Raw genomic sequence first — 15289 nt, forward strand, 5'->3', positions numbered from 1 at the left:
AAGATCATTGATATAAATGGAGAAAAGGGTGATATAATAGAATACTATATCATGTCTTCTAAAACGATAAGAATATAAATGATGCATTTTCGATTCTATCATTTATAACTGTACTTATTAATTATGAAGTCATTCATATTTATATTATTTTAGTTTACTGCGCTCATTCTTTTTTATATTACTTTTTCATACTCTTTCTATATATATATTCTTATTGTTTTATCATTTTTTACAATGTTTATATCATATTATTTTTTAACCCTGATGCAGTCCTGCGAAGTGGGGCGAAACATTATTATTTTACCTGGATTATTTTACAATATATTAGGGTTAAATTAGATCAATAAGAGATCAGAGTGTTGAAGAAATGATTTGATTACTTTCACTCACTGTTGGGTAAAAATTAGCTATAGTTGAAACTAATAGCTAAAATTGTCATGGATACGATATTTATTTATCAATTGTTTATTAATTAATAAGGGATAGAAATTTTAGCTAATTTCTGCCCATCTCTGCTTCTACTTATTTAAACATCCACTTATTATACGGAATAATAGTAAGGGGGAGTATTCTTTGTGTGGGAAATTTCGAATTTGAGTTTTCGACGAAAATACACGTTTTGAGGTCTACTAAGTTAAAAAAACAAAATAAATAAAATTTTCTATGCGTGTGAAAAGTTTAGCTCAAACAATAAAAGTCGTAAGAAAGTGAAATAACATACTGAGGGTATGCTTACTTATATGCAAATTTTTCGTTACAATTGGCTAACAGGAAGTGCCACTTTATAATATTTAATTAAGTGGTCTTTAATATTTAATCAAGTGATACTTAATACAAGATTAGGTACTCTTTAATATCAGATTAAGTGATCTTTAATATTTAATTAAGTGTTTTTTAATATCAGATTAAGTGCTTTTTAATATCTGATTAAGTCCTCTTTAATATTTAATTAAGTGATCTTTAATACAAGATTAGGTACTCTTTAATATCATATTAATTGGTCTTACTAGCAGGATTAAATGACGAATTTTTAAAAAACCTGTCTCTGAAGTACCTTTTATTTTACTTATTTGAAATAAATAACTAGTTCGACAATAATAAATAATGTATAAAAACAAAACATTGGAGAAGGATATACAAGAAAAAATAGAGCCAGGAGTTCGAATCAGAAAAAGCTCGTCTTCATTTGCTCACGGTTTCGTTATATTTTGTTAAATTGTTATTTTCTAGGCAGGAACAGTGTTGATATTCGTTATTTCACTTGGAGAAGTTCTAAGAAAATTAGAATGTTTATGTAATGCGCGCACGGCACCAATTTAATTTTTAATCTAGAAAAGTAATTGGAATGATCGTACCATTTTAATCAGATTGAAACGCGACTTTAATACTTTCCATATTTACTTCATAAAGAAAGTAAATAATTTTTCAATGCATATCGGTTTTTATGAGATGTTTAGGTAAGACTTTTTTCAAATTATGAATTCGGGTAAGAATAATAAAAAAAAATCAAGCTAAAGTTGATTTATGACAAAGCTATCAGTTAAGCCCAGCTGAACAGATACTTGGTTCTTATTATGCGCACCAGTAAACTGAAAATCTGCCGGAGTCGATCCCAGTTCAATATAAGTGCCACATCGAATCTCTGCCCCTCCCACCCCATCCCTTCAGCACCACTGATTCCTCCCTCCAATCTTCCATAATCATATTTTTCATAGCTCGTTCCCTCATATAATTGTTTCTCACAAAAGCAATCGAAGACGAACAATCAAAACAAACTAACGAACCGTCTCGACTATTGACTATGTTTTTCTTCGGTAAAGCGACAGAAGAAACGATTTACGGAAATTGAAAATCACACTTCCTTGATTCAGTTAATATTGATTTTCGAATCACTGAACCATTGAGAAACTGAATCCAGACAATGTTCTAATAAAACTTTAGTTATAAGATGACTTTTTTTAATTTCTTTTTAGAAATGAAAAGTATATTATATTCCGTGTTCACTTGTAATAATAGTATTTGCTCGATCCTTCCACAGTATAATAAAATTACAAATTCTGGTCCCAAAAATATCTATTATTTTCATGTAGGGAAATACTTCAGCGTGTAAAAAAAAAAAGTTTCATATATACCCAGGATAGTAATTAGCTCGTGTATGATAGATTTTAAAACACGGGATACATAAGCCGACGTCACAATCCAGGCAGTAGTATCTTGTTCCCTTCCACTTATTCGTTTCAAACACAGCAAACAAAGTCCACAAAGACTGTACGGTTCGGCCTTATTAGAATTTGGTGGAATAATTTTGAGATAGCAACACTGCGTGGGTAGCACTGAGGAGAAATAGATGGTGAGGAGGTTGCTTATGGTGTTGTGAACCAACGAGTGGAACTTTGTAAGAGCCAGTGGAAGGTGTTTTTATTTTTTGTGCGTTTTTATTACTGTGGATAAACTTTCAGTTGCAACTGTGTTGTCAAGAACTTTTTATTTGATTTGAAATTATTATTCTAGGACAATAAAGTAAGTTTTGATTGAAAAAATATTCGAGTTTCTAAATGTATTGTTCACCTATCATTTCTATTATTTTGCCCTTTAAAAATATTAGCCCCTTACAATAATGGCTATAAAATGTTTTTCTAGCAATCGGAGCGGTGTAAGAGTAAAGAAAGGTGTTACGAACGGAATCTAAGGTCTAAAGGAATTTCCGAAACGCTGCAAATGCCAGGTTCTGCTTGTATTGCTGGTCGTAATTGAAAGATTGAAAAATAATGAAAAGAAAGGAAAGTATGTAGAAGAATCAAACTGTTGCACAGAGACACAAATATATATAATTATTAATATCATAAATAAAATAAGGTATAGGGTTAGTAATGTTACAAAATGAAATAAGACAAATAGAATTTTATAAAAATAAAACAATATAGAAAATACGTGAAATTAATTACTACAACTAAATGAATCACAGAAAATTTTTTTTTAACAAACAAAACAAATTAATGAACAATAATAAATGATGGACGCCTTCTTGGTGAAACTAATGGGTATTTGTCTGACCAGTTAATGACAATGACGGAAAAGTATGACCGTAGAAAATCGTAGTATGTGTATGTCCCTAGTGACTGCTATGAGACCTCAAAGCCGACTAGTATATACAACATCAGTGAAGCAACCATTTTGAGATGCAGTCTTTTTTGTAAACAGTGCTTATGCCATTTTTTCGGGCCGAAGGTATTCCTGAATGAGCGTGTTTATAATATACCATTACATTGCATTAATTACATTACTAAAATTGAATAATAGATTGATTCTTTATAGTTAAACGTATTAAAAAATTATAAATTTTGCATTTCCATACAAATAAAAGAAAAGAAATAAAATGTGTACGTGCGCAAACAGAAGGCCTGCCACCTTTGTTCTGCCTTCCTTTTTATGCAGAAAACATACATTCCATATGGCTTGGTCTAGAAGGTGTATAAAAATATGAAATATTTTTAGAAAATAGAGGAGGCAAAGAATCTAGTATTAGTCTCAGATATCTTTACAACACAAATAATTTTAAACGCCTTACCCTTGCTTTTCGTCGCACGAGATAAGCTAAATGGTACTTGACACTCTGCTCGTGACTGTCACAGGATAAACCATTTGATACTTGACGCTCTGCCTGGGACCGTCACGGAATACGCTGTTAATGGGTTTATAATTATGTGGGTGCTATTTAAAGAAAATAATTAGGGAATAAATACGAACTTACAAGCAAGTATCTGGTGTTCGAAACCTCTCCAGCTCCTAATTTAACAACGAGAATAATAAATTTAAAAAAAAATTAAATATAAATAAATTCAAAAAAACATTTTTTTCAGTTTTTCCCTAATAAATAGAATACTAACATTTAATAAGAATAAAGAAAACATAATTTTACTCAAAATACATTGAATTTATGTTCAGCCAACCGGCGATGCTGCTGGAATGCACTTAAAAGACAGCCAATTTTCATTTCTCTGTGAAAATTCAAAAACTATATTAAATGTCCGATTAAACTTGAAATTTGTGAACAGCTCAGGGTAAGAATATGATAAGCCACATGATTAGATAGTTTAGAAAAACGTTTTTATGTTTTATATAATTCACCTTTCATAATGTTGAAGGTAAACATGTTGAAATTATCTTATTAGGCAAACTAGCACAGCAAATAGTTTTATAGTGAAACAAAGGAACATTTTACTCAAAATTATTGTTTTAAAAATCGGGACTTATTACATTATCGTTCCAAGCCATTAAATTAATTTCAGGCATATGGGGTTGAAGCCAAATGTTTCCTAATTAATAAGTACTTATATTCCGATAGATTTTTGTTTGTCTAGTAAATTTTCTAATGTGTGTTCATCAATTATTATTTTATCACTCAACAATTACGTTAATAATAATGTGTGCTCATACCATTTCGACGACCTATTATTTGTGTTTTAATTTTAATTTTATAACATAATGCACCACTTAATAGATATAATTTTAATTTTTACTCAATTATTTTATTAATTTATTCTACAAACAACCACGCTTTCCTCGGAATACTGAAAAATGATACTTTTTGTTTGTTTTACAAAATTTCGTTATTGTATCACATAACAAAGTGTACTATAGGAAAAGTTGCGAGTAGGCTTTATAAAGTTAGACACCTTTCTGTACCGTTCCAACGTATCTGTAACTTATGTTCAGAGTAGGTTATTTTCATATTTATTTTATAATACAATGCACCACATATTGTATATCATTTTACTTTTGTACACAATTTTGTTATTTTTTTTTTTTAAATCTGGTCATATCTGACATACAGAGGTTATCCTACAGGGAACCAATCTATTCTAACCAGAATGGGGGAAGGGGGTCTAGGTATCACTCCATAGGACCGCCACGAAATAAAAGTCAACCAGCCCTGGTCGGAATCGAACTGGCTCTGTGTAGACTCGAGGTTCATAAAATTCCCCAAATCACTCGGGTATAACAGCATAAATTTCTACAAAGTAATTTTTTTTTTTTATCTAAGCAGATTTAGGTATAAAATCTGAATCATTTGTCAAAAAATTAATTAAAAAGTTTAATTTTCCTAAAATAGAGAACCTTTAATTGTATTTTTCGTTAAGTTAAAGGAAATGTATTTAGCACTGGAAAAGAAACAAAAAAAAATATGCATTTTAAAGAAAACAATTGTACAGACAAACAGATTGTTAAAAGGAGAAAAAATATAGAAATAATAAAAAAAAACTTTATATATGGTATTTAATGTTATTGCTAACTTCTATTTTTTTTTTAAATTATAACCTTCTTCTAAGAGCACCCATAGAAATTGAAATGAGCGCGTTAGGTTAACTTGACTGGATAAAGAAGGAATCGTTAGCAATATAACACAAGCTGAACCAACCAGAAACAGATGGGAGGGTAGTATTCAACTTCATTTTTTTATTTTGGTTTTTCTCTTGAGAGGAGAGAAGAAGTTAAGAACCAATAGTTGACAGCGGCATCGAGTCCAAGAGTTTCTTTACATTGACGGAACTTTCCTCTCCTGGACCGTCCAAATAGGGTAAAGTGTAAAATGGAAGGGGGAGGATAAACAGAGACTAAAGAGCGGGCCGTCCAACTGAAACAAAATCTCAAATTCAATTTCCTGCCAATAGGAGCCTTATAGGATTATGCCCTCCTTTCCATTCCTTTTTCTCCTAGCACTTGCTCTTTGTGAGTCTTTTTCTGTCCCCTTATTGCTTCTCAAGAACTGTTTTTAATCCTTGTGCTTTTCATGTCTTTGTAGAGATGTTTTTAGTCGGTGTGCGCTGAATAAGGCAAAAAGAAACTTTGCTCTAGTGAAAAAAAAATGTCTATAAGAACAATGAATTTAATTTTCGAATGTTGAATTTGTGCAATGAATTCTCTAATTTTCATCGTGCTCAGAAAAATATGCATAGTCATATAAGCAAAGAGTGTGAACCTTCTATATTTATGGATCATTCCTCCCCCATTTACCCCAGCATTGTCTCTAAAGCAGTATCTTATATTACTGGACCCAGACGCATGAAACCCAACCCACAGAAAATATTGGGTCGTTTTATATCAAATGTCAGATTTCACATATAACGTTATTTAGTAAAATAACTTTATGAAATTAAACTATTTTTATTTAAAATATTAACCCTCATCTTTTATACATTTTCCCAAACGTGTTTTAAACTTTTCAATCCCAGAACCGAAAAAATCAACGTATTGTGAAGAAATTAAGTAAGAAAATTCGATTTTGGCCTAAGAATCATTTTAAAAATTTTTATCTTTTAGAAAGTTGTCCAAATTTCTAAACAGATGGAAATATGTTGGAGATAAATCTAGCTATCGAAGTAGGAGTGGAAGAATTTCGTAATACAGCTTGTTTAGTTTCTTCAATGCCTGTCAAGAAACATGATGCCTGGGGTTTCATAAGAGTAAACGTTCCGCCCAAGCAACCAATATCACTGCAGTAGGTGTGTATGTGATGGTTTTATAACTGTGGATCAAATGGAGCAATGAGTTATTCCTGCCACTGACCAACACACAAAAATCGATAATTTTTGAATGCAAATTTGGTTATAGAATGTGTTTCAGGCTTTCGTCGATATTAAACCTCTGACCTGACAGACACCTGTTGTCATACAGAATCCACTTTTCATCACACGTGAGTTTCCTTTCGTGAAAAGGCTCATTTTTTTTTCAAGTAAGCAGAGTAACGCATGCCTCATAACACTTCACCTTCTGCCGCTCATAAGTTCATGAGGTAGCCATAAATCGACTTTTTTTACCTCACCAGTGGTCTTTAAGTGTCGAGAAACTGTAGACACACTTGTATTGCAAGTCCTTTAATTGTTTGGTAAGAGTTTTCTTCCACAGCAAGCCTTAGTTCATTATCGACAATTGCTGGTGGAGGTCTTCTTCTGGGTTGATTATTCTAATCTGTGTCACCAACCAAAAAATGTTCAAACTGAATTAAGGTATATATGTATCCGAACGTACGACAGAAACGCCAAATCGAAACTGGACCGATCGGCAACAAGCTCAGGCGAACCTGTATAAGCCAATCTAAACAACCCACACGCTTGCGCATGCAAGAATTTGCTGTAATTTGGCAAATCTGTACCAGCGTCTTTAAAAGTTATAACCCTTAGCTAATGAACACATTAATTCAACTTTTACAGCTGAAGATTAGTTAATAGTGATGTAGTCACAAAAACTCCTTTTTTTTGGTTAGTTTTAACAATCAGTAATCAGGACGCCTCCTAACAACACCTTAAAGGTGCCTGCCTCAACATGTTTGCTAAATCATGGCGAATTCGCGCATGGATGAGTTACTTAGATTGGCCGGTACAAGTTGGCCTGGGGCCATCCATAGCTAAGGTGTTTAGGCATAGGCGCAGGTCTATCAGTCTGAAATCTGCGAGTGGGGCTGGTTCGAATCCGGCCTGAGACGATGACTTTTTTCATTGAGTGGCTGTCCCACAAAATGAAAAACTTGACTCCTCCCGTATGGTTAGAATAGGTTGTTCACCTGTAGATAAACCCCCGTATGTCAAAAGGCTGTATAGGACTTCAATGCGAGTCTTAGATCGACGAAAGTGAAAAAAAAAATGTTGGCCTGAATTTCTGGCCGTTGAGAGTCAGTTTTTGGGCACAAAACAATTGTTGCTTGTGTTGCATCCACTCGTTTGTGTTCAGTTAGTATTTTTAGGACTGCCAAAAGATAAATGCTTACACTCTCTGTGTTTTAATTTATTAAAGAATTCCCTAACCGTATTCAATAATTAACTCTTGTTTAAAATTGTATATTTTGAAATTCTATCGATTCGGTGTAAATACGTTGTCTCGAATCTAATTCATTAACTTTATGAGTTTATTTTTGATTTAATATAGCACAAATATATATTTATGAAGATATCTAGGTAATTAAATTAAAGAGTATCTCATAAAAATTCTAAAACGAAGGTTGGATTTATAAGTTATGTTGTATTATTTACATGAATTTTTATAATCTACAACCTATATTGCTGATATTTATGTTTTCTTTCATTTCGCATAACTTTATTTTCCTGCTTTTAATAAGGGAAATTGAGTAATTCGAATCCAATAGCCGAAAAAAATCGAAAGAAAAACAAGGGAATGGATACCGACGTTCGTTGCTTCTTTTGTTTACCAAGCATTTGTGCAAGTCTTGGATTTGCGGTAAGTGGCAAACATGTAGCATAAGGTGCCGGATCAAGTACCAGCGCCTGTTCCTGTCGGTTCATAACAGATTGTTGAATGACTAAATTATCTGTCAACGAGTTATTTTGTTTACTATTAATTCGTTATGTAATTCTATTAACAAATACTAATGAATTTCAGAACAAAGGCATGCTGTAAACTAGAACAGAGCTGCCGCATGAGATAGGAAGTCTGAGGACTGGAGTTAATGTTTGACTTGCAAGCTCCCAAGCTTTGCCAAAGCCACTGGGCTCAATACTCTCATTCGCCGATAGTTCACTGGGTTCTAAGTTATAAAAGTTCTAGTTCATTTATTCAAAATTATACTTCGAATAAATAATCTATTCAATTTATAAAAAGTTAATTCTTTAAAATTAATTGAACAATTATTTTTTAATAACTCATGGCAAAGATAACTACAACATCGTTTTAATTTAAATCAATCTATAACAATTCCAAAATATGAGTTAAAATATATTATATATAGAATAAAACCATTTACATTTTTTAAAATATTGTTTGCTTAAATCGAGAAGAAATACATAATAATATAATACAACACAAAACAATCTTAATCCAAACATATTTGACGGTGTAGAGGATGGGACCGAGGACACTACCTTGAGGAACACCAGCAGACTGAGAATAGAGGGATGAATAGGACCCAATACTTTAATTGAATAATTCAAATTTAATTTAGATTATTTAATGCTTATCATTAGAGAGTGTGGTGGCAGTGTAGTAAGGCACAATGCTTTTAATTCCAAGGACCCAGCTTTGAATCTGGCTGGACAGATAATTATTTTCTGTTACACTGTAGCTGTGAGTCAACCCTGTGAGTTACGGAGCCCTCTTGAGGTCCACCAAGCCTCATAAAGTAGATACCCTTAATTAGGTAAAAATCTGGCGGTTGAGTGTGTTCAAAAATGACCCCTTTGTATTACCATTGTTTTAAAAACAGTGGTTCCTTATGAAGTACTGAATCCAAAAACCTTCATGGGTCCTAGAGGTTCACATTATTATCATTAGCTATCAAAACTAAATACTTAAATTTCAGAAAGTTTATAGGAATGTCAATCGAGATTATTTTAACATATACATTTTTTTTGTAGGGCTGTGTCTTCCAGTCATTGTACCATTTTGTATCCACCACGAAGTTCCTTATAATTACACAATTTTCCCAAATTATGTTGGTCATTTCAACCAGAGAGACGCTTCACAGGTATTCATTTCAATAACACAAAATATCATATTATTGTTTTGTTATTGATTATTGTTTAAAATATTTCTTTAACATTGCAGGAGTTAGAGGTATATGATGCTCTGGTTGATGTGCGCTGTTACGAATTGGCTTCCTTATTCTTGTGCTCTATTTTTGTTCCAAAATGTGGTGCTAACGGCTCAATGGTCCGCCCTTGTAAGAATTTATGCTATGGTAAGGACAATAATGCCTATGATGGGTAATAAAAATAAAATTTGTGCAATGAGTAACCTTAATTGATTTTGGAAAATATTAGAAATGTTAAATTCTCTAGCTCAATTTTTATTCACACATAATTTCAGTATTTTATTCAATTAATTTTAAATATTTTCATACTTAAAAAACTAAATAAAAATTATAATATGATAAGTACACAAATACATTATAATTTTCATAGTTATAGGAAAAATTTAATTTAAAATGTAAAATATGATATAAAAGCCAATTTGTATAACATAGTTTCTTTTAACTTTTAGAAACCAAAAGAAGATGTGGATTTTTCCTTGAGGTATTTGGTCTTGCTCTTCCCCCATACTTGGATTGTGACCTGTTTCCCTCCTCTGAAGATACTGACATCTGTATTGGACATAAAGAAGTTCTAGAAGCTGAGCAGAGAGCAAAGACACCAAGTAGATAATTTAATTAGAACACTAAAACTGTCCATAACTTTAAAAATCCTTCAATTAACTACATTTTAACGTTTTGTTCTATTTTTTTATAGAATGTACAACAGGGTTCCAGTGTGATGTTAAGAGGTGTATTCCACCTGACTGGAGGTGTGATGGACATGTTGATTGTGAAGATCAAACTGATGAGCTCAACTGTGAAAGCTGTCCTCCAGGTAACAATTTTAATGTCATATTTTCATTTTTATAACTCATTTAACAAAACTCCACAAGGTATGGCTGTCTTCACAGATTTACAACCATTCTTCTTTAATGGCACAACAGATGCTTCAAACTGTTCCCAGCCTGCTCACCATGTTCATCCCATAGCATTCTGACCATATCAATATTAATTCCTAGATTTTAGAGGTTTTTCACATTACCTAACCATCTTCTAGTATGCCCTTTTGACATGCAATGCATGAATTGAAATATTGTTATTTTCTCTTGACGGTGAAAAAATTTAGGTTGTTAAAAAAAATAAATTGTTTACTTCCACTGGTAATAAAATTCAGGAGATAGAAAAAATCAAGTCAGTTTAATTAAGTTATTAGTATAAATGGATTAAGAATTTAAACCTACATTCTTTCAGGGAGTTAAAATGTGAATAATTCTATGAAAGGAAATTATTTTTCCCATTTGAACTCTGTTTTATGATTAGATGATAAAACAGTAAATGAACAAAACTATTACAAGGTTAAACATGAACGAGATCACTCTTGTTTGCTGTGATTATTTTGAGTTAGGTATAGAAAACTCAGTGTTTATAGGCTACTGGAGTTCCTCTGTTGTAGATAAATGTATAAGTGTCCACAACACATAATTTGCCTTTGTAACAGTATCTTAGGGTTTGTACCTCAAATAGCCAGTGCATAATTCTTTCAACAAATTTGCAAAGTTTAACTGGAAATACTATGTTAATTTATCGCTCCTCACTTAAAATATTTTTACTGAGACCAAACATGCCATTATTCAAATCATTAAGTTACTGTATTCATAAAAAAAGATATTATTATATTCAAATAAGCATTGGATGACCAGACAAATCCAAATATCAGAGAGGTGCGAGAATTATTTATTATTTTATTTCCACATTTTCACTATATATTTTATCTTAACATATATACTCAAAAATTCTTGTTGCCATTAAAGATTCTTCATAATTTCCATAAAATAAACACATCAAGCAGAAAAAATAATAAAAATTAACTATACCTTACCTTAGCTTGAGTGTAAAATGTTGGGTTTTCTAGTTCGCTCAATCAGCGGTAAAATCATTACAGCATTAATCCTCTCAAATACTCCGTTATTAGCACACTCAATGGTATTGTTAATTGTTTGATACACCTCACTGACTATAATCCCCATTTGACTTTATTACCGATTATATGGATTATTCAATACGGCTTCAAAGGCTGTTATAATCTGTAACCAACAGCCATGTGTAAAGCATATTAAAATTAAATAAAGATATTTTGAGGTAATGAATATTGTTTATTGACATACATAAATTGATTGTAATTATTTGTTTTACTCTGAAGTTAAAAATCTGTTATAATTATTAAGTGGACAATTAATTTAATGTATTGCCAATATTTAATGCACTGCCAATTTAAGAATGATTTAACTTTTTCAGAAATGATCCACTGTGGTACAAAAACTTGTATTACTCAATCACACATGTGTGATGGTGAGGTTAACTGCCCTTGGGGACAGGATGAGAGAAATTGTTGTAAGTATTTTTTATTTTCTGATTCATAAGTGATTATAAAATTAACTTATATAATCATTAGTAGAATAGATTGTTTGAGGAACTGATGATTTTTAGAATAAATTTTTGTAATCAAAAGAGAACATATAAAGTATCCACAGGAAGAATTATTTAAGTCACAAAATATCTAAATGAAGGAAATTTATAAAATAAAGTTTCACAATTTGATGGTTATGAAAAATTTCTTTTAAACCTTTGTGAACTGGTGGTCTTAACAGATTCTTCCACACAAAAACTAACTAATAAACTCGTTCGTTAAAAAACAAAGTTCTTGGTTAAAAAAGTAAAACAAAAATTAATGGACAAAAAAGATAATTTAAGATATGACATAAATTATTGATAACAAATTCAATAGTACTTCTCGTTCCTTAGAAGATGCCACTGAATTTCAATTTTCAAAAAAGTGGACTAATATAATTTTTACTTTTGACTCTTTATGTAGCTATATAGTTATCCTGTTATGTAGTTTAGCTTCTTCACAAAATAAAGATCAAATATACAATAATAGGCTTGTATTAAGTTATAGTCCACCTAAACATCTGAGGTTTTCTCCAAAATGCACATCTAACACAGCCTCATTCATGTAAGACTAAATAAATACAGAGTTTAGACACCCCCATAAAAAAATCCATATCCTATTCAATGTAGATGGCATACATGTATGCAGCCCCTAGTGAGTAGGATACGTGTATGGCCAAGGGACTAGTCTGGTTTCAGTTTAGTTCAATGGAAAATATTAAGTAGAGGTTGTCAGCCGTGTAATATAAAAAGTTTTACCTAAACTTTGCAAAAGGTTTGTGTTACTTTTTTTTTATCCCCTTCCAAATCATTTCTGATATACAGGGTGGGATAGATAGATATCTATGGGTTACCACTCTATTCTAACCCTGAAGTTATAAGGGTTTTAAAAGCAACACCTCAATTTCCTCGGCTACAGACTGAACCTAGTGTTTGTGCTTCCAACAGTAACATATGTTTTCAATTTTTTTCACTCACTTCCGGAGATATTTCTCTGTTTTTCATCAGAAGGGAAGTGCTAACAGATTCCTTCTGGAATTAATGGGTTAATTGTAATAAAAAGATAATACCTTCAACAATAGATTCAGGTTCTCAATAGTTTACAGGTAATAGTTATAAAATTTCCAAGTGAATAGGTATAATTGATATCATTCATTTTTATTATTGTTATTACTTTTTTAGTACGTCTAAGTGAAAAAATGGGAGATGAGGGACAAGGCAAACTTGAGATCTTTCAGCCAGAATTGCAGTCTTGGAGACCTGCTTGTGTACAAAACTGGAATGAAAATACTTCAGCAAAATCAATATGCAACTTTTTAGGATATAGGTAAGTTCTTATTTATTCAAAATATTAGTTTTTATTTTTATTATTTAAGCTTATCAGTGTCCGTTTTATATTATGACAATATTATTTAAATTAATCTTTTTTTTAGTGAAGTCAATTCAAGTCATATAACCACCAAAGCTACAAATGGTCACACATTATTACCGACATCAGTGAGAGGTACTTACAAGAAGAAAAAAGCAAGTTTAAACCTGAAGGAACTAAGAAACTGTCCAACCACTTCCTATGCCACCCTTGATCTCACTTGTCATAATGTTTGTAAGTAAAATAGATTTTTGTTGTGTTATACATTTTATTTTATGTACATTGCATTTTGGTTAATGACTTGCTTAAACTATTGTTATGCACTGAAACTTCTCTTAACAGATACCCCTATATAACAGAAACCGTTCAAAATGGACAATTTTCTTGAAGTCCTGGCCAACTAGGTACACAATTTAATTATTTGAATCCCTCTATTATGGAACCCCTCCACTCCGGATATGGACAAAAATGTTATTACCTACCAACATTTTTCACTCTCTATAATGGAAAGAAACTTAAAAATATGAATGAAAATAAAACGATTCCTGTGCTAAATTTGAGGTTCACTTATTTTGGGAAAAAGTTACATAATACCTTTTTTTTTTTTTTTGTTTAACATATTGGAGCATTAATGAAAATTTATATTAAATAAAAAATATTCTTCAATTGTTCAATACAATATCAATTGTAGTTATTTAATTATTGACTAATTATTATTCTAAATTAGTAGACAATTTTATAAATTATACTTATCATTATAATTTGCCTAGAAGGTATTTTTGTTGTTGGTTTTCATAGTTTCATTTTAAATTTCTCCTTCATCTTATTAAAAAGTCTATCTAATTACTTTATTAGGGGTACTGGTAGCACTCAAAGACATTTAGCAGCATAAATATATAAAAAAAAAAATAGAAAATCCATTCTGTGGGGTCCATGGCTTTTTTTTTAAGACCATGGTGTCAATTTTCTTTTGATTCAGTCACAGGCTACTCCAGAATGACCTTTGAAATTTGACATCCCATCTGCCAATTTCCAAATATTTTTTTTATAATTATTTTACAAATGTTTTATTGACTGATATAATTATTAATCAATTAAATACTAAACTTTGTGGAATAATTTTCAGAATTTTTCATATATAAATTGCAAATTATTTTCATTATTGAACTACATAAATATTGACTATTCCAAAAGATTTTTTTAGACAATTTTATTTTTTTAATGTTTCATTTACATACTTCATGTTTTCTTGCAAGTAAAAATAAGGAAGTATTTCATATTAATTAGTTGAATATAAATTATAATTTTTATCCAATGTGAAAAGTTTATATTGAAAAGAAAAATGATATTGTCACTTAAGAAAAAATTATCTTATCATCAGGAATATTACAAAAAAATTTTAGAAGTAAGAAAAAAGTTTTTATGTATCCTACTAAATGATGGTAGAAACTAGATGTCCCTAAAATGATGTTTTGAAGTTATTATTTTTTTTTTTTTTAATAATATTAGAATTGTATTATTGATTTTTTTGTATCTACAAAGTCACAGTAATGATAAAGTGACGGTATATAATTAATTCTAATATTTCATTTTTATTCTAACTCCTTCTTAATATTATGCAGGCTGCACAAATTAATTTTTAACTTTAATATGTAATTGGTCTTTTTTTGATGAAAATCAGATATAAGGCTGGCAAAAACCTGAATTCAAAATGCTAAAATCGGTCTTCAACGATTACTTCCTTTTTCAACAGAGAAAAATCTCAAAAAATAGTTATTTTGAAATATGCTTGTAATGTTATAGATAAGGATAAGATTTATATAGTAAAACATATTTAATAAAATCTAAGTAAAAAAACAATTTAGATATTACAGTTTTAAACTATATAGATCTTACCCTTATTTCTAGGATTTCACGCATATCTCAAAATAACCATTTTGTGAGATGTTACA

The 15289-nt window shown here is 30.7% G+C and overlaps 1 protein-coding gene and 1 long non-coding RNA gene across 4 annotated transcripts in view; one reads left to right on the forward strand and one right to left on the reverse strand.

Annotated features, from left to right (window-relative positions):
* Corin (corin serine peptidase) overlaps positions 1–15289 on the forward strand; it is a 224334-nt gene that overhangs the window by 204404 nt on the left and 4641 nt on the right. Inside the window, exons 8-14 of the mRNA XM_067047823.1 lie at positions 9366–9475; positions 9556–9688; positions 9991–10143; positions 10236–10355; positions 11816–11911; positions 13151–13295; positions 13402–13571. Coding sequence (XP_066903924.1) covers positions 9366–9475; positions 9556–9688; positions 9991–10143; positions 10236–10355; positions 11816–11911; positions 13151–13295; positions 13402–13571 — 927 coding nt within the window. The remainder of the gene's footprint in view (positions 1–9365; positions 9476–9555; positions 9689–9990; positions 10144–10235; positions 10356–11815; positions 11912–13150; positions 13296–13401; positions 13572–15289) is intronic.
* LOC106677896 (uncharacterized) overlaps positions 1–15289 on the reverse strand; it is a 66491-nt gene that overhangs the window by 17608 nt on the left and 33594 nt on the right. For all 3 annotated transcript variants that reach the window (XR_001342658.3, XR_010843562.1, XR_001342657.3), the window contains one exon: positions 11400–11604. This is a non-coding gene — a long non-coding RNA (uncharacterized lncRNA). The remainder of the gene's footprint in view (positions 1–11399; positions 11605–15289) is intronic.

The sequence above is a fragment of the Halyomorpha halys genome, unplaced genomic scaffold (assembly GCF_000696795.3).
Source record: "Halyomorpha halys isolate HHAL.00 unplaced genomic scaffold, Hhal_1.1 Scaffold111.1, whole genome shotgun sequence".
NCBI lineage: Eukaryota > Metazoa > Arthropoda > Insecta > Hemiptera > Pentatomidae > Halyomorpha > Halyomorpha halys.